At 37.6% G+C, this 21,958-nt stretch overlaps 2 protein-coding genes across 12 annotated transcripts in view; one reads left to right on the top strand and one right to left on the bottom strand.

The window, feature by feature from the left end:
- LOC145981216 (ABC transporter G family member 20-like) overlaps window positions 1–3,581 on the top strand; it is a 54,285-nt gene extending 50,704 nt beyond the window's left edge. For all 7 annotated transcript variants that reach the window (XM_083114355.1, XM_083114353.1, XM_083114350.1 and 4 more), the window contains 3 exons: window positions 510–686; window positions 2,027–2,113; window positions 3,300–3,581. In XM_083114355.1, coding sequence (XP_082970481.1) covers window positions 510–686; window positions 2,027–2,113; window positions 3,300–3,511 — 476 coding nt within the window. In that variant the 3' untranslated portion in view covers window positions 3,512–3,581. The remainder of the gene's footprint in view (window positions 1–509; window positions 687–2,026; window positions 2,114–3,299) is intronic.
- A 4,055-nt stretch (window positions 3,582–7,636) lies between these two features.
- mbc (dedicator of cytokinesis protein myoblast city) overlaps window positions 7,637–21,958 on the bottom strand; it is a 122,568-nt gene continuing 108,246 nt past the window's right edge. For 4 of the 5 annotated variants that reach the window (XM_083114517.1, XM_083114518.1, XM_083114520.1 and 1 more), the window contains 3 exons: window positions 18,478–18,625; window positions 15,779–15,930; window positions 7,637–12,865 (listed from right to left, as the gene is read on the bottom strand). In XM_083114517.1, coding sequence (XP_082970643.1) covers window positions 12,773–12,865; window positions 15,779–15,930; window positions 18,478–18,625 — 393 coding nt within the window. In that variant the 3' untranslated portion in view covers window positions 7,637–12,772. Of the gene's footprint in view, window positions 12,866–15,778; window positions 15,931–18,477; window positions 18,626–21,958 lie in introns of those variants that run through there. The other variant, XR_014440952.1, reaches the window with a different exon arrangement.

Genomic DNA, 21,958 nt, shown 5'->3' with positions numbered 1-21,958 from the left:
CAAGTAGCTTGCTACTTCTGACCACTGCACATAGCTATCATAGTATTAAGTTTAGTCCTGTGTAAAGGAATGCATTTTTGCTTCTCAAATTCAGACTTCAGAAGGTGTTGCGTCAGTAAATAAACTCTAAATTTTGTGTTTGAGTTATTTCACCTTTTGCAGTTCATTTTGCATCATTTCATGACATAACATGGCAGCAAAAAGCACCTCGCACCTTTCAAAAATGTTAAAAATTAACGCTACAATGCGTTATTTCACATTTTTGTGTTTTCGTCAAAAATGAAATATGCATGCCCTTATATATCAGTAACTGAGATAATTATAACACGGCATGCACCTGTTTTTCTGAACAATTTTTCCAAATAACTGGGGTGTTCTGCATAAATTACGTTGTATGTTTCTCTTGGACAAGCAAACAATTGTTACTTTCCTTCAGCCATTACCTCGTTAACTGCATTTACCATATGCACATGTAATGTACAAAATGTCTTTCTCTTTTCTTTCTGCAGGTGCAACAGATATTGAAATCATGTTATCACACCTTGTGTCTCAACTGTTCATCCTCCTGGGACAAATTGCTGTAGTGTTTATTGTTGTGCTACAGTTTTTCAAAATACCATTAGTGGGCAGCCTTACATTAGCTGTGCTATTGACAATAGTGCAAGGATTATGTGGAATGGCCTTTGGTGAGTGAGAAAATAACTTCTGCCAAGTTTTATAACATTTGGGCACACTTTAAGATACGTATATTTCTCCTTTTGCAAAATTTTGTAAAACACTATTTTTTTTTTAGGAGAGTGACATTTCACAATTTTGCCATTAATTAATTCAGGTTTACATACAACACAGAGTTAGGAATAGTATATGCTAAGAACAGGGTCATTAAATAGGTTTTATTTAGTTTTACAGTTCTGTCACTATCTTTCATAAACACGACGGTAAAATCCATGTACTTTATATGGCACATCAGAGCCATCTGGTAGCACATTTATTAAGGAAGCAAATGCATTAATTAGGTTCATATATGTGTGTGTGTGTGTGTGTGTGTGTGTGTGTGTGTGTGTGTGTGTGTGTGTGTGTGTGTGTGTGTGTGTGTGTGTGTGTGTGTGTGTGTGTGTGTGTGTGTGTGTGTGTGTGTGTGTGTGTGTGTGTGTGTGTGTGTGTGTGTGTGTGTGTGTGTGTGTGTGTGTGTGTGTGTGTGTGTGTGTGTGTGTGTGTGTGTGCGCGCGCGCGCGCGCGTGTGTGTGTGTGTGTGTGTGTGTGTGTGTGTGTGTGTGTGTGTGTGTGTGTGTGTGTGTGTGTGTGTGTGTGTGTGCGCGCGCGTGTGTGTGTGTGTGTGCGTGCGTGCGTGTGTGTGTGTGCGGTTTTATATTGGATCAGAGCTGCAGTGGTCTAGTGAGTAGGGCATCTGAGTGCCACATGGGAGACCTGGGTTCGATTCCCAGGGTGAGTGATCTAAGAGTCTGACCTTGTCCCTGCATAAAGTGGCTCTGGGGCTCACCCAGCACCAACTAAATAGGTACCTGGGTGCAACCTTCAGGGGTAAAGGCAGTCAAAGCATGGCGCTGATCACATGACCTCCAGCATGGCAGAAATTGATAGAATGTGTGGGGTCCTAAACCCACATCCCCTTTGGAGAACTTTACCTACTAGCTTTACATTGGATCAGTACACTATCAGTTACAGATATTGTTAAATTTGACTTTTGTACCTTTGTTGTACCCGTAAATAATACAAGACATACACAGAGAAGCTTCAATGTAATGGAAGTTCTTCAGAGCTGAAGAGAATCACATTGTACATGGGTATGTGTGCTTGGACACAGCATGCGGAACTCTTTTTCAGTCACATATGATTGTATATAATTAACACTATTAAATAATAACTTACAGATATAGTAAATCTATGAACACATTTGTTGCTGCTTGGGAAAAAATGAATTAGGTTTATCCAATATTTAATGGTTGTCAATAAACTTGTATAACTGTTCAGTTGTTATTTACTATATTCTCCCTTCTGTTCTCAGGTCTTTTAATATCTGCTTTTACGGATGACGAAGAAACAGCCCTCCAGGCCATGATGGGGAGTCTGTACCCAAATTTACTGCTGAGTGGTAAGTAGCAATGATTATTTCTGTGTAATTATGTGTGTGTATTAGGTGAAATGTCTTGCACGGTTGATCACTTCATGTTTCAAGAAAAAAACAACATGGTACAATACGTAATAGTTTTTTAACACAACTATTTTCCATGCATCTAGTTTTGGAGTTTTATTAATTAATTAATTTATTAATTAATCTGCCACTATCCACACTGAAACTTAACTGTAGGCTCATCAGGAATTGTTAAATTTAAAATACAGGGTGTGTACATATTATTGGTAGATTTTGTAAGGCCATATTTTCTCCAATACTGAACAGAAACACATATTAGCAACATTTTGAAAGAGGAGTATTTTCAGTTTCACATAGGCCTTAAATGCATTCGATGTGCACCCAATATGTGGCAGAAGAGATGTCCAGATGGTACTCCTATTATTGCCAAACCTTCACAAGCATGTTTTGTCTAAAGTTTCCAATGATGATGTTGATGCACCTTCGCAGTCCTTGAAGTGTCTGTGGAAGTGGAGGAAAGTAAATATTGTCTTTGATGACCCCCCCCATGAAGAAATCACACACTGTGATGTCTGGTGACTAGGTTGGCCACATACAGATGATGATGTCTGCGGCTGTTGCTCAACTAATCCATTGGGAAAGGCGTATCTGGATATGCTGGAAAACTGGTTAATGCCACAATTTGCGAATGAAGAGGGACAGGAATTTATTTACCAACAAGACGGGGCCCCACCACATTGGCATATGAGCATCCGGGAGTATCTGAATTAACACCTGTGCAGTGTTCGTAGACATCATCTGCACATGGTCATCGTACCTCACGGTGTGCGATTTCTTCCTGGAGAGGAAGTCATGAAAGATAATGTTTACCACAGATGCTGCCAGAACTGGGAAGGAACATCAACATCGCCATCGGAAACTTCAGACAAGATATGCTTGAGAAGGTTTGGCGAGAATGGGAGTAACGCCTGGATATCTGTTCAGTGCACATCGAATGCATTTAAGGCCGTGTGAAACTGCAAAAACTCCCCTTTCAAATGGTGGTAATGCCATGTATTTTTGTTCAGTATTGGTGAAAACATGTCTGCACAAAATTGACCAACAATTTGTGCACACCCTGTATAATGCAAGTAACCATTCTTTTAGTGAATAGCCTGACAAGTTATGCTATACGTTTCATTTGCAGGTATTTTGTGGCCTCTGTCTGCAATGCCCGATTACCTTCAGATTCTGGCCCTCCTCCTACCCCAGGCCATTCCCTGCGAAGGCTTCAGGAGCATCATGCTGAGAGGATGGGGGATCTCCTACTTCCCTGTGTACATGTCATTTTTTGTCTCTTTCATTTGGATATTTATTTTCTTCCTCTTAAGTGCAATTATTCTAAATTGCAAGAGATAGGTGCGATTAAAACTATATTGTTCTGTTAGGAGTGTTTGTTGCAAAAATACTGTTTGCATTGTATTGATATAAAAAAGTTCTAATCTACCTATTTGTATATTTTAGTGTAAATGATGGAATATTAGTTTTACTTATGTTTTGTTCCAATTGCATGCAGCCAGACTTGGGTGTCGGTTAGGTTTCTCCATTTTACTCTTGTTTTCTCCTTCCCATTTGTTTCGCTGTTCTTGTCTCTTTCGTTCTTGACTGATCCTCATTAGGATACAGCGAAAAATAAGTTTTGTTGAATTTAAAAAATGAGTAGTCATGAAAATATGCCTTTTCACTCCCTTACAACCAAAATTTCATTTCCAACATACGTTAAAATAACTCTAAACAGCTTGTACACATTCATTCATCCATCATAATTGGTAACATTATCATCTTAGAAGCTACTAGGGATGTGCCGCAGCCGATTACAATGTATAAAAATCGGCAGAAATTGACATATCGATATCGGCAAAAATCTGATATTTTAACCGGTACAGATTATACTAGATTATATTTTAGTTTTGTAAGATTTATTGAAAATTAGGTTATGATTCATTATTATTGTAGAGTTTTTGTAATAAAATTATTGCAAACTTTCATTCAGAGGATCAACCTAACTCAAAATCGGAAATAAAACAGTACATTGCTGAACCAGGATCTGCTGTTGTATCGGAAATTCAAAAATGATTATTCAAACCTGAAGCAAGTGCTAAGATAATACTTGGGCATACCTGCTGCATCAGTATTCAGTGATTGAGTGTTCAGTGTTGCTGAACAGATTTGCAATAAGAGAAGACGTCTGTTACTTCCTGAAGTGCTTCCAAATCTCGTGTTTCTGAAGTTGAATCTGGCAGCAGTAAATTTCCAACATTAAGAACAGGCATTCATTTTGCATTTCAAAGAACTGCTTGTGTACTAATGTAAAATCTCATGAGAATCCATGTTCTTCTTAAAGGTTCACAGAACCACCTTTTGTAGATGCAAATATACATTCGCATCTCTTGAGAATATATATGTACAGGAAAACCTCGTTAATACGATATTGGTTAATACGAAGTACCGTTTAATACGAAGTTCTTCCCATTCCCCAGCCGATAAGATAGGATTTATAATGTATTTCAGTACGGATAAATCGAAATACGGATAATTTTTAATACGAAGTTGTTTACAAGACCCTTCCGCAAAACTGGTTTAGCTTAATTCGAAGTAGACACCTGCGTAAATCGACAAGAGAAGCTCGAATGTGGAAAGAGCTTGGACGTTATTTTAACTTGACCTTGACATGTTTCCTTGTCCTAAGAGCTGCTGACAACTCGAGGGAAGCAGCCCGAAATGCCCGCTGGACATTGACATTCTTTGTCAATGTGCATGGGAGGTCAAGCTCTTTCCCCGCTGAATGAGCCCGCCACCTTGGAAATATTCACCAGTGCCAGATGAGAAATGCGAGATAAGATCGCAGGAATGTTCCAAAATACAAGACGCGTGGCGCCTGGAAGTCTCACCAATCTGTCAAGCTCTGAGCTCGAGATACAGCAATTTCCCGTGAGTGAGCAACTTTTGGCCTGGTAGCAGACAACATCCGGTAACCACTTTCATTAAAAGCGTGTTCTTTATGCCCTGTAGAACTTCATAAAAAAAGGGAAACTGTTACAGATAATCAAAGCCGCATAGGCCAACTAAAGATCGTCAACCCGCTTAATGCGTTGTCATCTAGGTTTCCCGCAAAAATTTAACATCGATCTTACGTATGTTGCAACTCCAGTTTCCCAACTGTGCCGGTCATAAAATTTGCCAAAACAGTGTTTTGTTGTCTGAGTGACTTCTCCCCTTTATCTATCAGCAAACGGGGGGGGGTCCGTTGCTAATTGTTCCGGCCACGATATTCTTGCTCGTGTGCGCACACCGGCTCCTTTGGCGTCTAAAAAAAAGCAAACAGTTCTGAAAACCTTCTTTAAAACGAACAAAAACCGCATGATAAGTAAAAGAAAAGTGACCCCCTTCCTTCTCCTACAACAGCTCATTATCCGCCACTGGTGTGCATGGTAATGTGATTTTTCACACTGCTGATAAAAGTTTGGTCTTCGACAACTGCCTTATGATTTCCCTTCTGCCACCTGCTGCTTCAACTTCCAGCCGGTCTCATTGTGTTTACGCTGCAGCTGGCGCCAGTGTTTAGTCTAGCGTCTGGAAACCTCTGGCTTGCTGATAACTGCAATGACTCATCCAGTGGGAAGGAATAAGCTTCATTGCTTCATTGTTTTGAATCTCGCAAAGCCATATAATCCCCGCTTTTCTTCAGAACCATTAGCGTGCTGCTGTTAAAAAAAAAAAACCGCAATGCTCAATATAGGAATACGAGAGGAAAAGTTTTGGCGGAGCGAGTGTTTGACCTCCAGAATACTCCTGAAACCTACAATAAATTGTCGATTAATCTGAAAATACGCAAGTTTCGTAAAACTTGTTTTTAGTTCATTTTATACTGCTGAACTAAGCGGGACTATTTAATGTGTCCTAGGATACACATTCGGTGCAAACATCGCAAGTTGTGTGTTTACTTTTTCAGAGTTGCTTACAATGCAAGTTGAGGAATAGTTTCGACTGCTCCCTGAAAAAGGGGAGGGGGGCGAATATGAAGTTAACTGAAGCAAAGAATACGTGACTTTTTTTTATGATGTGTTTTAGACAGCCGAACCAGAATGAAATTTACAGGCCCGATTTTTTTGTTTTGTTTTGTGCCAGGGAAAGGTTGTGTTCTCTCCCAAGAGAATCTTCTCTTACCAGTTAATCCTGTAAGGGACAATATTCTAGTACATAAAATCCAATATTCATTCTGTCCGATTATCTCCCGTCTCTTGCTCGCGTGTGACTACTGTCAAGATTCACTTCTTGCAATAAACGAGATTGTTTTTGTTTTTTTCGTAGGTCTCCGTGCAAACGGGTTTCTTATGAACTAAAATTGTAAGAATTTCGTGGAAGAGCAACAACTTTGCACAATTAAAAGAAAATACCGTTTTTTATAAGACTTTTTGCCACAACATGCATCCCGTGAATAACCGGTTGTATAACTAGGCAGTATAAATGGTGTTAATCGACTCCTTGTAATCTTTGTGTCCGCGTTAAGCTCCGTGTTCTTATTTTGTGTAACATTTTTTACACTTCCTTTAAAACGTACAATATTATTATATAGTACATATAAAGCTTATTTTCTGAGCTACCACCAAAAATAAAATATCCTTTGTGGGGCTAATTTATACTCTACTTTATTTACACCTGAAAACAGGCGCCATCTTGAAAAGTTTGGATAACTCGAAGTCGTTTAATACGAAGTTGACATTTTTTGGTCCCTTGAACTTCGTATTAACGAGGTTTTCCTGTATATACATATGAAGGGCCAGGGGGAAAAACGATGAATGTTCATTCGAGACGATTTGCCAGGAAATGAAAAACAAAGTATTTCTTTTCATAAATACGTTAATATATGCCAAAATAATAATGTGTTTTTCAGGCACTTCTCATCGTTTCCCAACCAATGCCGTTCTCATTATAGCTTCTGAACTATCAGATGGCGCTGCAATCTCAAAATGGGCGAAAAATCGACATTCATCGTTTTTCCCCCTGGGTCTTCATATGATATGCAATACAAATGTACACAGCAAATTTATTTTTGTCATGCTGGAAATAACATCCCATTTCTGTTTAATAATCGTATGTATCAGAATCAGTTAAATATCGGCATCGCCAAATTTTCAGCTTCGTCACATCCCTAGAAACTACTAATCTGATTAGTGGATTTATAGACCTACAGCAGTCAGGTCTTTCTTTATGATTGATTTGCCACTTTTGAAGAATTATTAATTTTAAAATAATAATTGAACTTCCTTATTTTGGAAGATAGAAAGCTTGCATCTTTTATAATAATTATTAATGTTAACAGAAATGTTGACTTAACATATTTGTTCACGTAAGATCCACAGCAGCAGACAGAATGTTCAACCCTTCAGTCTTGGCTAGGTGGTGTAGGTTTAGCATTATTTATCTATTCAAAGTTTAAATAGTTGAGAAATCCATTAATTATTAGAAACAATGTTTACAGAGACACATTTTGTTCTTTTTTTATTATTAATTCACAATAACACAACAAAATGAACATTTTTTCATGATTTACAACAATAAGAAATATGAAGAATGGTAAGGACACTACAATATGAGAATATTTTAAGAGGAAAAATTACAAAATTATTATGAATTGGCAGAGGATGTTCTGCAAGGAAGACAATTGAAAAAACAGCTTGCTTGGAAGCAAATTAAGAGCATGAATATACAGGAATCACACAAATGGAAAGTATACTAATTTGGTCCCATGATTAATTTGTGCACGAAGGAACTATAAGTAACAAACACACACATCTACAAATATACAAAACAATCAGGATTTTACCTAAAATTTTTGGAGTACAATACAATAAGGATATGTTGAATCTACTTCACAATTTAGTACTGAAATGGATACAAAAACTGTTACTAATGGATGCATATATTTTTGTAGTACTAAATCTGAAACAGAATAGCGTTAAAGGCAAATATTAAAAATGTGGTATTTTACTTCATGACAAACAGAAGGAACATTACTATTTTATTTGTACACTGCTTTTCTATCACCAGGTTAACTGGGATGAATGGTGAAGTAAATAATAGGACAATGAAACTTTAAATGTCACAATTATCTTCAAACAACATTTGCTAAGTGATATACCATGCTACAGTAAGTGAAGTTCAATTGTACAGGAAATTTTAGATAGAAAATAAACATGTCTATCAACAAAGTGATAAATCTGCATATGTAAGCTTGTTTTTATCAAATTGCTTAACCAGTACAAAGACTAAACTGGATTGAACAATGCTGAAATTGTGCATTCTAATATCTTTATCTGTGTGGCATGAAAATTAGAGTTCATTTTGTTTATTTCAACCTACACTGATATGTTAGCCATTGTAACAACTCTCCTTAGAACCGGAAGATTCAAGTGGGGCAACATTATATCATTTCATTGTAAGACATCAAAAGTAGATCCTTCTGCAATTGACAGATACAAAAGCAAGTTCACACAAATGGTATACTAATAAGAAGGCACGCTAGTAGTATGTCAGCATGTGAACACTCGTGATGAATTGATTTTTGGCAAAATATTCTTATTACTTTTGACAATTGTTTTGTTTTGATTTGAATTCTACACACAGTTACCATTTTTGGTATGTTTCAGCAACTATCCCCCCCTCCCCAATCTCCCTAGTATTCTTGGATAGTGTATTGATGTGGTACAATGTAATCAGTGGGCTATATTCTTCTGCAATGTTCTTATCATATTACAGCTTCCTATTGTGTAAAAAGAAAAATTCCAAGCTGCACGATCAAATGCAAGAAAAATTACACTTGCGCAAAATAATGAAAAACTCCCACGTTTGTTGTTATGAATGTGAAATGAAGGCACACTGCAAGCAGGGACGTTGAAGGGGTTAGGCTGCATGCACAGCTGGTCTTGGTATAGATGTTAGCTGGATAACCCTACTCTCAGTTGCTTAAATGACAATTTAAATATGAAAAGTAATATTCATTAATATGTTCATTCCACAAAACTACCACAGGGTGGCTACTCACTGGGAATTCCTTGAATTCTGTGTGGACTTTTCTCTGTAGAGTTGAAAAATTGCAACTTTTATTAACCCAAATCCCATTGAATTAATACACATTTATGAATACCCTGAGATATTTTTTTCTCAAGAGTTTGCCTTAATTTTTATCGAGGAAGGAAAAGAAGCCTGCACATTTTTGTAGATTAGCATATCCTGTAACATTTGTGACCTGTAGATGTATTTCGAGTCTGAGTATATGTGGCTAATGTAAATTAAATATTTTAAATCTAATTGAATTGAATTAGAATGCTGGCATCACACAGATGTGTGGGTGTTGAAAGGCAGCATTACGTTAAGTTGAAATAGAGAAAACATCTAGTTGTACCCTGTTTCTTTGGAAAGTTCATCTTAAAAATGAGAAATTATACTGGAATTTTATCGTGATCAGCCTGTACCAATAGTTTGATTAATTTAAATGCAGTGTTCACTGCCATCGTCCACTTGGAAAGCTGTTGCTTTAGTGCTTGGTGAACTTCTGCTTTGTGTTGTTTGTGCTAGTGTCTGTCAAGCAGTAATAAAGCAAATTTCCAATTGGATGGTGGTAGTGGCCACTGCATATAAATTAATCAATCGATAATTAGTTTTGTGGACAGAGTCTGTTCCAAATATGTTAATGTACTACTACTGACCAAATACAAAATCCTAGGGGGGGATGCTTGTATGATACAACATGGAGACAATTATGCAAATTATCCTGAGTGAGGGATGCTTTTCATAAATTTTCTGAACATGGTAGCCGTGGTAGCTCAGTCGTTAGGGTGTCTGACTACCATGCGAGAGACTCGGGTTCAATCCCCGGCAGAGGAGAACTGGGATTTTTTCCAACTGTTCAAGCGGCTCTGGCACCCACCCAGGAAACCCTGGAGGTAAAGGCGGTCAGGGGCATGGTGCTCATCACATTTGGCCGTGATCAAGAAAGTGTGGGCCCGTAACTCCACACCCCTACACACCTTCATGGTATGGTGCTAAGCACAGGGGAACACTTTACTTTTTTTTGAAACCAGGGAAATATAAGCTGAATTCCACTTGACTGTGATCACAAGTGTGCACAAAAGGAGTAAAGTGAAATCCACATCTGTAATATTAACACAATCGGAATAGTTCTTTGTAGCATGTCGCTGCTGAAACAGCCAGAAAATTCAAATTCATCTATTCACAGTGAAATCTCAGATAAATGTTTTTTGGGGGCTTGCAATGCAAGCACATCAGAATCAGGAACATTACATGTTTACGCAGAAAATTATAAAACTGAGGTTCCACTGTAGATTAGTGTTCTACATTTGATTTTCATTATTAAGAAATACACTTGAGTGCATGAGAAAAATTCAAATGTTAGTACAAAAAGAATACATTCATGCATGACTACACAGTATGAACACTCCTACATTTAAAAGAAGTTTTCCTTGAGCAACATGTACTCCTTGAAATTTATGTTCACTCCTTAAATTCCACCCAGTTTCATAAAATTTGGCACTAAAATATACATATTGTCAAGTTTACCTTGCAAAAGGAAAAAGATTCTGAAAGACAAACTTCATGTTAGCAAAGATTACACTGTCCTAACCAAGGACAACACCAATTCATATAAATATTGCTGACAGAAATTTCAGCAACGAACAGTGGCTACAGATGAAGACTGCTGAATAAATATCAGTGTGCAAAGACAAGACACTTTTAGTATAAACAACCGTTATGTCAATGGTCAAAAGAAACAAATAACGACAAACACTAGACATTTTTAGGGATAACTAAAAGTCCTTACCAGTTGTTAAAATTAATAATAATAAATACTGACATATCTATTTCCTTCAATCAGATTGCATGCTAATAAGAGCTAACATCTTGTAGCATGAATAAAATACTATTCTAAATTCGTTGCTATGTACACTAGTACATAATGTTTGTACAAATTATGAAGTAATTGCACATGAGCTTCCAGTCAGGAAGCATTTTTATAACTAAAAAAGTATATAGAGAATACGAATCAAAGCAGCTTTGGTCCCTTGAAAACTGGACACAAAAATATGGATGCCTGGTATATGTTTCCGACATGAAGTGGCACACGTAAATCACAGTAGCATTGCACAGCATTTTTACATTAAGGCCAAGGACAACTTGAATTCAAGGTTCCCAGCAGACGGCACATGATATACAGAAGTACAGATATGTTTTGACAGCATTTGATTCAATATATCTAGATACAATGAATTCACCCATCTGCATTTACTACAACGAAGTTATACCATATAAAAGGCCCATTACTGCTGATCCTTATGAACAAAAACTACTGATCACTCAACTCTATATCTAGTACAATCTTACCAACTAGCCTAATACATATTGATACGAACTGGAATAAATGATCTAATGCACTATTACAGCTTGGTAAGCAGCAGTATGGAAAATATACAGTAGTGCCTTTAAAACGTACACACATCTGCAACTCGCATCAAATTAAAAAGGTTTTGAAATGACATTACTCTGTACTACTAAACAACGCAATTCCTGAACATTTTTCCCAATAGCTTCCAGCATTTTTACGCAAGACTTTGATGTTTAATATACTTTAAAATATATTACTTTGTCTCAGGTTGAAATGAAAATAGTTATTTTTCTGAACCAGAAAGTTAATTAATCCAAATGTATTCCATTGCTACCAGGAATCAACAGTAATGAATGCCGGATTCTAACAATCATTATACTTAACTACACATACCAAGCATTTGATATATTTTACTCGTAAAAGTTTCCACAATTATGACCAACACAATGCATCAAGAGTATTGCAAATTTCAAGGCAAATTAAAGTTTTGTCATTAAAGGAGCTATGATTATTATCTGATGATCAACAACTAAATATTTGTACATAACATATCTACCTGTTATTTACAACAGAACTACTTGAAAAATGTAATTAAATAAAATATTATATATGCACTGTATGTGGTGTGCAATGAAATCTCAGCTTATACTGATAATGTATATAATACAATGACAAAGTTTACACTTGACTTGTACACACGTACAAATACAATGGACTAGGAATTCATGACTACCCTCTGAAGAACAAGTAACACGTCACTACACACTTTAAAATGATCATGGAAGTTAGTACGTATGGATCATAACATGTGTATCATTAAAAAATAACAGTTTCCACATGCAAATAAGCATTCGTAAATTCATAGTTTTATATACATACATCATAAAAACTTGTAAATATTGTCACAAAAGTGAATTCCACTTACCTTTCGCTGGACACTTGCTTTGTTGCAATTATTGGCACCTCTGGAAACAAAGCAGCATTGCACATATCAGCTTTTCAACAAAAAAATACACCACGGATCAATGTTAAAAATAATTTGGGATTAATTTCTTCAGTCACATGGAAACACTGCATGCATTGTCGCATGTCTCAGCAAAAGTTACACTGACTCAAAAAAGTTCGTAATACTTTCGTTGGTCGATTGCAGTCATGGCAGTACTCACCACTTTTGCAGTCTTTAGTCAACAGCAATAATACTCTTTGGAACGAAGAAATCAATCCAATATGTCGGTTGGTATCTTCAACGGTGGCTTCTTGGGTGGAGGAGTCGGGGGTGGACCATCTTCCACTGGTTCCGGAGGGGGTGGCTTGAGAAGAAAAAGATTTGGTAAAATTGACTTACGTTAGAAACTAGTAATGGACAGTTATGAACAATTTTACATATGGTGATTAAATATAAATACGATAAACATATAACAAATGGTGCAGAGCAAAATAGCAGACAAGGTTCTTACCCATTTTGCATAAAAAAAAAACACTAACTTTTCCCAGTTTCCCAGACCACTCTATAATGATTTTTAAAACCATAAAGTCTTCAACTTCAAATGTTAATCCAATGAATCACACACGTTCAATAATGTTGAAAATAAATACGAATAATAAAACAGAACATTTTTACATGAAATATTCCAAAAGATTTCAGTTTCCAATCCTGGCAAGCAAAAAATATTTACTTTCCCTGATTTCACCTGTTTTTTTTAACACTTTTACAAAATTCCCTGACTTTTCAATGATTTCCAGGCCAGTGGAAACCCTGAACGAGTGATGTACTTGACTACTTTAAGCTACATCTATGAGAACGGCATTTTTCTTCAGAAAAAAAAAATGGCAGATTTCGAAATTGCATATTTAAAAAAAATACTGTATTTGTTTTATGAGCTACGGTGGTCCAGTCGTAAGGGTATCAGACAGCCATGCAGGAGACGTGCATTCAGGTGCATGGTGTCTGCAACTTATTATAAGGTCACTGCATAACTGATTCTGGATATTACTCAGCCTCTAATTACAGCAACCCTGTGGAGTAAAGATGGCCAAAACGTTGTCAAAATCAAGAGTGTGAGGCTATACCTTACAATTCTATGTGATTTCATTGCACAGTAGGGATGGGACCGATTAATTGGTACTCTATCGGTATTGGCCGATATAGGCATATCGGTGTATCGGTAAAATGACCGATTATTTTACTGATCCGATATATCGATAAATATCTGTCCAAAATTCTGCCATTTTGTTTTAATTTTTATGGATAATCTCCATGCCCTACTTTTTTAAAAAGTAAATGTCTAAATATGCAATTTCTTTTGCACTTCAGTCACCTTGAAACACACATTTATTAAGGAGGTCAATGAACTTTTCAGGTTCTTCAAGGACCATTTCTAATTTTATATCGGTACTTTATCAGTATTGGCCAAAATTTCATATCGTCCCATCCCTATTGCACAGTGCACTATTTAACATTGTTTCTACTGTATTTGTTTTACAAATAACATAGTCTTAGTAGAGTAGTATGGAAATACTACGTATACAAAATTAGCTATCCTAAATTTAAGTCACCTTAATTAGACTAAAATAGGGTTCAGTAATGAATTGGCTGATATGCCAAAGGTATCAAAGTCTCAAATGAATGGTAAAGTTCCCATGTATATAGCACCATGCCATGAAGGTTCATTTAGGGGATGTGGGGGGTAGGGCCCCACACATTTTTGATCTTGGGCCCTTTGGGAGGTGATGTGATCAGCACCATGCTCCAGCTGCCTTTATCCCCAGGTACCCATTGATTTGAGGCTGGGTGAGCTCCAGAGCCGCTTTGTGAGGGGACAAGGCTGGAAAAATTTCAACCTTAAATCACCCATTCCGGGAATTGAACCCGGAATGCTCGCATGGCAGATGCCCATCGACTAGACCACCAGGGCTCCACAAATGAACGAGTGAATTAAAAATTGTTGGGTGCTTCGGCACATGAGGCACAAAAATATTATTTTGAATTTTATCCCCACTATCAGCCAATATTTCCCAGAGTGTGGGAAGCGTAGTTTTTATTGATTCTGTAAATGAGGAATCTGTGATGAAATCCCTGCTGTTTAACCTTTAGTCTGCCGTGCGGGTCTGACAAAAGTAAGCCCAATGTCGCCAAGGCTTTTGAGCGTGAAATTTAAATTTGTATACTTATTGGAGAAAAATCGTAATAACGTTGGCACTATGGGACCAATCTACTTCAGATAACTTTTGTTTTGCAGCGAAAACATCAGCGCATGCAACCGTGTACAATTTGGAACCCCCCAACCACGGGGGGTTACGGGCGAGGGTCACATCCCCGGAATGTCAATGAAAAAAACATAAAAATGTGGAGTATGCCCCTCTTTCTTCGCTATTTTTGGAAGATCACACAAACTTTTGCCTTTTTTTTCAAAAGAATGAACCTTTCGCAACAGAATGAAACTTGTTTCATAGTTGTCTGTGCAATACAATTTGAATAATGAGCCAAAATGTAAAACGGTTTTTTTTTACAAAAAATAGCCAATTTGCATATTACTCATAAAATGGTTATAACTCTGACACTATGGGATCAATCAACTTCGGATAACTTTTGTTATGCAGCTAAAACATCAGGGCATGCAACCGTGTACAATTCAGAACCCCCAACCAAGGGGGGTTTCAGGCAGGGGGACGCGACCCCCGAATTTCAATGAGGAAAGAAAGAAAATCTGGAGTTCGCCCCCTCTTCTCCGGCTATTTTGGGAAGAAGATGCGAACTGACCCCACCCCCTACCCCTTAGCGAGACCTGTTGCAAGCAAGCTCCCAAACTTCAAGAACAAAGATGACTCTGTGTGTCACATTGGGCATTGTTAGCTTGAAGGAAAACAGCGTCATAAATAGCAAGCGTTTATGGCTTCTCTGTCAACACGTCACGTGGGCTTGTTGGAAAGGAGAAAGTTTGGATGACATGATGGCGAAACTTGTTCGGAAAACAACTGTCAGTGTTTCCACTCCAATATAAAAATATAAGTGTGGCAAACCCTCGATAATTTTATCTAAAGCTGCATGGTTCAAAAATAAACCAAATTACGACAAGACACTTCATTTTTTTTGGTTTAAATTTAAACCAAATTTCAACTAAAGGTTAAACATTCTGATTCTCTCGTGAATGAATGGATGAATACATTATAACATCTATTCAACTAATTCTTCTCAGTATTGTTTGACAATAATCTTGTATTACCTTGGGTCGAACCCTGGGTGTGTTTGGTGGGCCTATTGGCCTCGTGGCTTCTTGTTTCCCCTCGTCGGGCAGGTTGCAGTAGTCAGCTTCTCGGGTTTTCTGTGGAAGTGGTGGTGGTGCGTCTTCTTCACTGGCTGTAGAGTCCGTGGTTCCTGTAACGTACAAGGTGCAGTAAGAGTACCTTATCATGTAATGTGGAGGAAAGAAGTTGCAACTGTATATTATACAGAATATATAGTGCATACAGTAAACGAAGGATGAGCATACTATAACACAATTTAAAAATTAAATTTCAAGTCCTCAGTGCTCAACTGGGTTTCCACAATAATATATAACTTACGTTGCAAGAATTAAAAGAGCACAATTTAACTTAAGGTATTATTTCACTTTCAATAATCCGATAAAACGAAACTCATTTGCAACTTTTAACACAAGACATTTTTAAATCAATCTTCCTACATAACAAAACCTAATAGAAATCAACAACTTCAAAAATATTGACATTGATACAGCGTTCTTAATCTCAATGGCTCCCTGTCAATTTTATAAAGTTGTGTACAATACAAATAAAGTAAACACTGGTTATTCGTGAATGTAGAAGACAGTCACAAAGTTAAAAATGAATTCACTATGGGATATTTGTGAGCAAAGCATGTGCCTTACAAATAACACGCACATAAGCATTGAATACATAGTAACATGGAAAAGAGAAAAACTCGCCAGACAATGCAAAAAATTAAAATTTTTCCACCTGCATCTTCAGCTTTAAAGAAAAGAAAGATGGCAGAAACGGAAGTGGGGGTTCTCTCACCAAGCTTTCCTAAAACTGTCAGTAGTATGGTATGGAGAAGGAAGAGGTAGCAATGGAGATGAGGGGTGGGGATGGGGGTCTTCTTCAGATCATGTACTATATCTTTGCTTTAGACCTGGCAACTTGGTAGGTCAAACCCTCACTTCTATTTCCACTATAACGTTTCTACAAGTTTTCTATTGTTGTTGAATTTTTCTATTTCCTTCTCGTTTTTATGTTTTATTTATACAGAGGTTGTTTCCGATCTATGCTGATGAAATTGCACACCTCTTGCAGCACCACCAAGCGGGAAGAGAACGAAGCTGCCAGTCTTGTGGGCACGTTGGACCGTTGACTATGCGTGACAGGTGTGGCCAGTGTGTATTGGGAAGAATGCCGCCGAAAATCAGTGCATCCGACGTAAACTACAGTGATAGTGCCATTATAAAACTGTGTAAGGAGCGTGGATTCACTGTGTCCAAAAATGGCATATCATGGGTGTTGAAAGGGGCTGGTAAGGCGAGGCATGGGATGATTCCTATGGGGCAGAAACAGGCCAACCCCCGGCCTGCCACTAGCGTACACCAGCTACAATTCGGGACATCTGGGCGCTGGTCATCAGGGAGAATCCAGCCACACAGAGAAGTATCGCGAACCGGCTACAAACATCACTGAAGACAGTGCACACCATGATTCACCGCAATTTGGGTTTGGAAAAGTGATGAAGGGGGCATGTTCATAAGCTCAAAACAAGGTGTCAAGTCACACATCTCCCTCAACCCGCCTCTTCCTCCAAAAAATGGCAGATGAAACTGGAATCCGTGCAATTTGTTTCACAGACATTCCAGTGAAGTCACCTGATGTCTCACCGATGGAGTTTTGCACCTTCAGACTACTGAAACGAGCCTTGTCTCACAGGAGGCCCCGCACCATTGAAGGGCTATGGAAAGCCTGTCAGGAGGAGTCGTTGAGGCTGGACATCACTACACTTTGTGCCAGTCTCCTACAGTGGAAACTTCAGTCGGGCAATTGCCAAGATGCAGGGACTCCAAATAGAGCACTCTCGATGGTGGCGACATGGTTTCTCTTAAAGTAGATGCAGTTTGAAATCGTCACCATAGATCGGAAACAACCTCTGTACTACCACTTCATGATGACTGTTAACATTATAAATAATCATGTTGGCTCAATTCATAAGTTATACATTATTAAAAACAACAATACTTGTAAATAAAAGCCCCTTCAGGCAAAGGCAAGCATGAAAATTCCTCCTCCCCTGTGATTATACCAGGTGACCCAGAGATGTATACCCATTTTGGAATGAACATTACACAGTTAATTGTACACCAAACTCTATTATTTTTGTTGTATAATGTGTATGATATATTGCCATTTATTTTACATTCATTTATTTATTTATTGCAGTCACCATGGCGTCGTTGTCGATGGAACATCGCGTGTTCACGTATAATGCCTATGTGAGAAACGGCGACTCAGTGGTTGCAGCTCAGAGGTTATTCCACCGGCACTTCCACATAAGGCGGCATGGATCAGTTCCAACATGCAAAACAATCTTAAAATGAGTTAAGCAGTTTCGAACCACAGGCACTGTAACTCCAAAAACACCACCAGGTGATGAACCTCTGAGCTGCAACATAGGCATCATACATGAACACGTGATGTTCCACCGACCACGACTCCATTTTAACTGCAATAAATAAATGCAAAATAAATGGCAATAGATCACACACATTATACAACAAAAATAATACAGTTTGGTTTACAATTAACTGTGTAACGTTCATTCCAAAATGGGTATACATCTCTGGGTCACCCAGTATTTTTCTACTTTTTTTAAAAAAATATATATATAATAAAAATAATCTACAAGTTACTTAAGAAGACCTACCCATTGAATCCCGGTTGCTGCCACCACTGCTTCCATTCAACTTGGTTGGAGAGCTGGCCACCTTGACTGGCTGGAACTGCCCACTGGAAGGACGACTCAACCTCCGCTCTCTCTCCACCTCAGACCTCAAGGGTCTCTTCGGGGTCAGCTTTATCAAAGAAGGAAAAAATACATGAAAAAAACCTTTCCCTCTCAAATATCAGCTTGATCAAAGAAGGAAAAATACATGAAAGAACACTTTCCTTCTCAAATGTCAGCTTTATCAAAGAAGGAAAGATACATGAAAGAACACTTTCCCTCTCAAATATCAGCTTTATCAAAGAAGGAAAAAATACATGAAAAACCCTTTCTCTCAAATATCAGCTTTATCAAAGAAGGGAAAAATACATGAAAAAAACCTTTCCCTCTCAAATATCAGCTTGATCAAAGAAGGAAAAATACATGAAAGAACACTTTCCTTCTCAAATGTCAGCTTTATCAAAGAAGGAAAGATACATGAAAGAACACTTTCCCTCTCAAATATCAGCTTTATCAAAGAAGGAAAAAATACATGAAAAACCCTTTCTCTCAAATATCAGCTTTATCAAAGAAGGGAAAAATACATGAAAAAAACCTTTCCCTCTCAAATATCAGCTTGATCAAAGAAGGAAAAATACATGAAAGAACACTTTCCTTCTCAAATGTCAGCTTTATCAAAGGAAAAAATACATGAAAAAACCCTTTCCCTCTCAAATATCAGCTTTATCAAAGAAGGAAAAAAATCATGAAAAAAACCCTTTCCCTCTCAAATATCAGCTTGACCAAAGAAGGAAAAATACATGGCAACACTTTCCCTCTCAAATATAAGTCGTGCTCACAGATAAATATTTAGTAATGGCAACTTTGATGGTATCTCCTGTGGATGTGAATTACACCAAATCTGTTATCTGTGCCCTTCATGAATCTGAAGTCATCACACTTCTCTAACTTTTGTGAATCTGCTTCTGCTCTTCACTTCATAACATTTACAAACTGAAAAAATGCATGAATACACTTGATAGCTTCTAGACATTTTGTTGCACACTTTATCAGTTACCAAAGATGTTTTAGGTCATACAAAAGCAAGTTTGGTAATGTGTTGCCAAGGAGACATTATAGACAGAGAGCATAACTCGCACTAGGGGACCAATTTGAAACAACTTAAAATGTGGGGAAATGTAAAATTGAGCAACATTTTACAACATGCTATGCTGGGACCATCAAGATGGGATGTGTAATGCAGGAACATAAAATCAAAGTTCCACTATATATCTATTTTTCTTCTAGGTTTCACATCATGTAGCTTTAGTGTTGATGAGATTTCAAGATGAAAATAAATGCAATGTCACAAGTTGAAAAAAAGGGAGACAATTGCAAAATTTATCCTTAATAAACATTCCTATTCATTTTTCTATCTTCAGAATAGATTTTTCTTCTTACGAAAAACTAACAATAGATGCGGTAGGTAAAGAACATAGTTTGTTTATCTTGTGCTGCATTCCCTTCTTTAAAGTTCTCGGGATTGCCATCCTTTCACAGAGAGAGAGACTCATTGTTGCTGGGCTTGTTTTACCCATTTAATTCTTTCCTCCTTGGCTTTTGCTGGAGAAGCATCGAACCAATGGACCATCCCCTCCAACACACACACACACCTTATTTAGGGAAGTGGGGGATTGCCAGCCATGTATGAATTCTACAACATTCATCATCATTCCAGCTTGATGAGAAAAGAAGTTCATATTTGTACTATGATGTTCCTTAAGAAATCTTATTTTCATTTCATGATGGATCAAAACCTAACATTGTTTGAGATTGTGAAAGTTTATCAGCTTTCAATTATAAACAAGCCCAAGTCTATTTTTCAGGGGAAAACAACAAAGGAAGAAATTTCGATAAGAATTTTGAATTATTAGTAAAATATAGGTGTTATACGATTTTCCTACATGCCAATTCTTGTCAAATTTATGTATTTTTCTTTGTGACTAATATTCAGAGTGATGTTGCCAGATTCTCTTTCTTGTTGTTCATCTTTAATTGCGCACTCCTGAGATTGCATCAAAGATTCCAGTAAAGATATAGTATCTCTGTTAACCACATACTAGCATTAGGGCCCAAAAAATCATCTGTGAGAACAAGGAAGCCAAGGTTAATGGAGAGTGTGTTGGTGGTGCTTCCACATCACTCCTATTTGCTCCCAGACAGACATATGAAGGAAGGTTCTGCAGAAAAGAATGACATATTGGGCATCAATGCAATGCTCACATATTTCCCAATTGTTTCTACTTCTTAATAATTGAATTGTCAGCACCATGTGAAGGACGATTTCAAAGTAGTAGTTGCGTATCAATCCCTAAGATTATATGTTTATTTTATTAAGTCTCTCTGAATGCTTCACGTTGACCAAGGCATTCACTTGTTTTTCTCAGTTGTCTCAAGCCTCTGAGGCATGTAATCAATGCACAGTGTTGTGCCATGCAAACCTCCTGAGCATTCAGGAAACAGGTAATTCTTCTGGTTATAGAGTCAGCGGTTTGCATGGTGGCAATTAAAAAACATGATTCGGCATAGAGGAAGAGCTCGATGGCCTAGTGATATAGAGGTGAGACAAGCTGAGAGGGAACTGACTTTTGGGATTGGAGTTGGGAGAAGAGGTGGTTAGCAGAGCAGTAGGTCAGAAGTGGAACGACGCTCTGGTCGACAAATTGGAGAAGCTAACAGAGGACTTCGCATATTCTATTCAGCCTAATACTTCAGATAGACAGGTAATTATCCTAACACCCAGCCATGATTCAGGTTCAACGGTTCACAAAACCCAACGAGTGACCATTGTCTTTTCTGTAGTTTAGTTCCTTAGTGTGATTTTGTACCTTTCGCATTGCCAAGCGTTAACTCGTCATTGGCATGACGAGTGCTCTCATCAGAGGATGAATGATGAGTAATTTACATCACCAATCGATTAACTGGTTAACATTCTAGGTACTCTTAAGATCCCACGAACTTTACGGTTCGTTACGTGGTGGATTTGCTGGGGTTTCTCATGCATTTTTTTCGGAAATGCGATGAGAAAATAGCTCGTTACGTGGTGGAGATTTGGGCTTCTCATCCATTTCCTCGGAAATGCGACGAGAAAATAGAATGTTATCTAGTAGAGGTTTCAACAATCAGTTTTAAATTAACCCCACCCCAAAGCTCGTTACGTGGTGGATTTGCTGGGGCTTCTCATGCATTTTTTCGGAAATGCGATGAGAAAATAGCTCGTTACGTGAAGGAGTTGCCTCGGGTCTTTTCATTTTTTTCAGAAATGAAAGGAATTTGTTAATCAGTTCTAAATTTAAACCCACCCCAAAAATTTTGCTAACTTGTTTAGTTTTTTTTTTTTAGTATGTCCTTGCCACAATTGATGTTGAAAATACATAGGGCTTAAAGTTTTTTTTAACATTAATGGGGGGAGAAGAATATATAT

Source organism: Lepisma saccharinum, chromosome 29, assembly GCF_977018435.1.
Source record: "Lepisma saccharinum chromosome 29, izLepSacc3.1, whole genome shotgun sequence".
Taxonomy (NCBI): Eukaryota; Metazoa; Arthropoda; class Insecta; order Zygentoma; family Lepismatidae; genus Lepisma; species Lepisma saccharinum.
The sequence above is the reverse complement of the archived record's forward strand: the minus strand, read 5'-3'. Positions and strand labels throughout refer to the sequence as shown.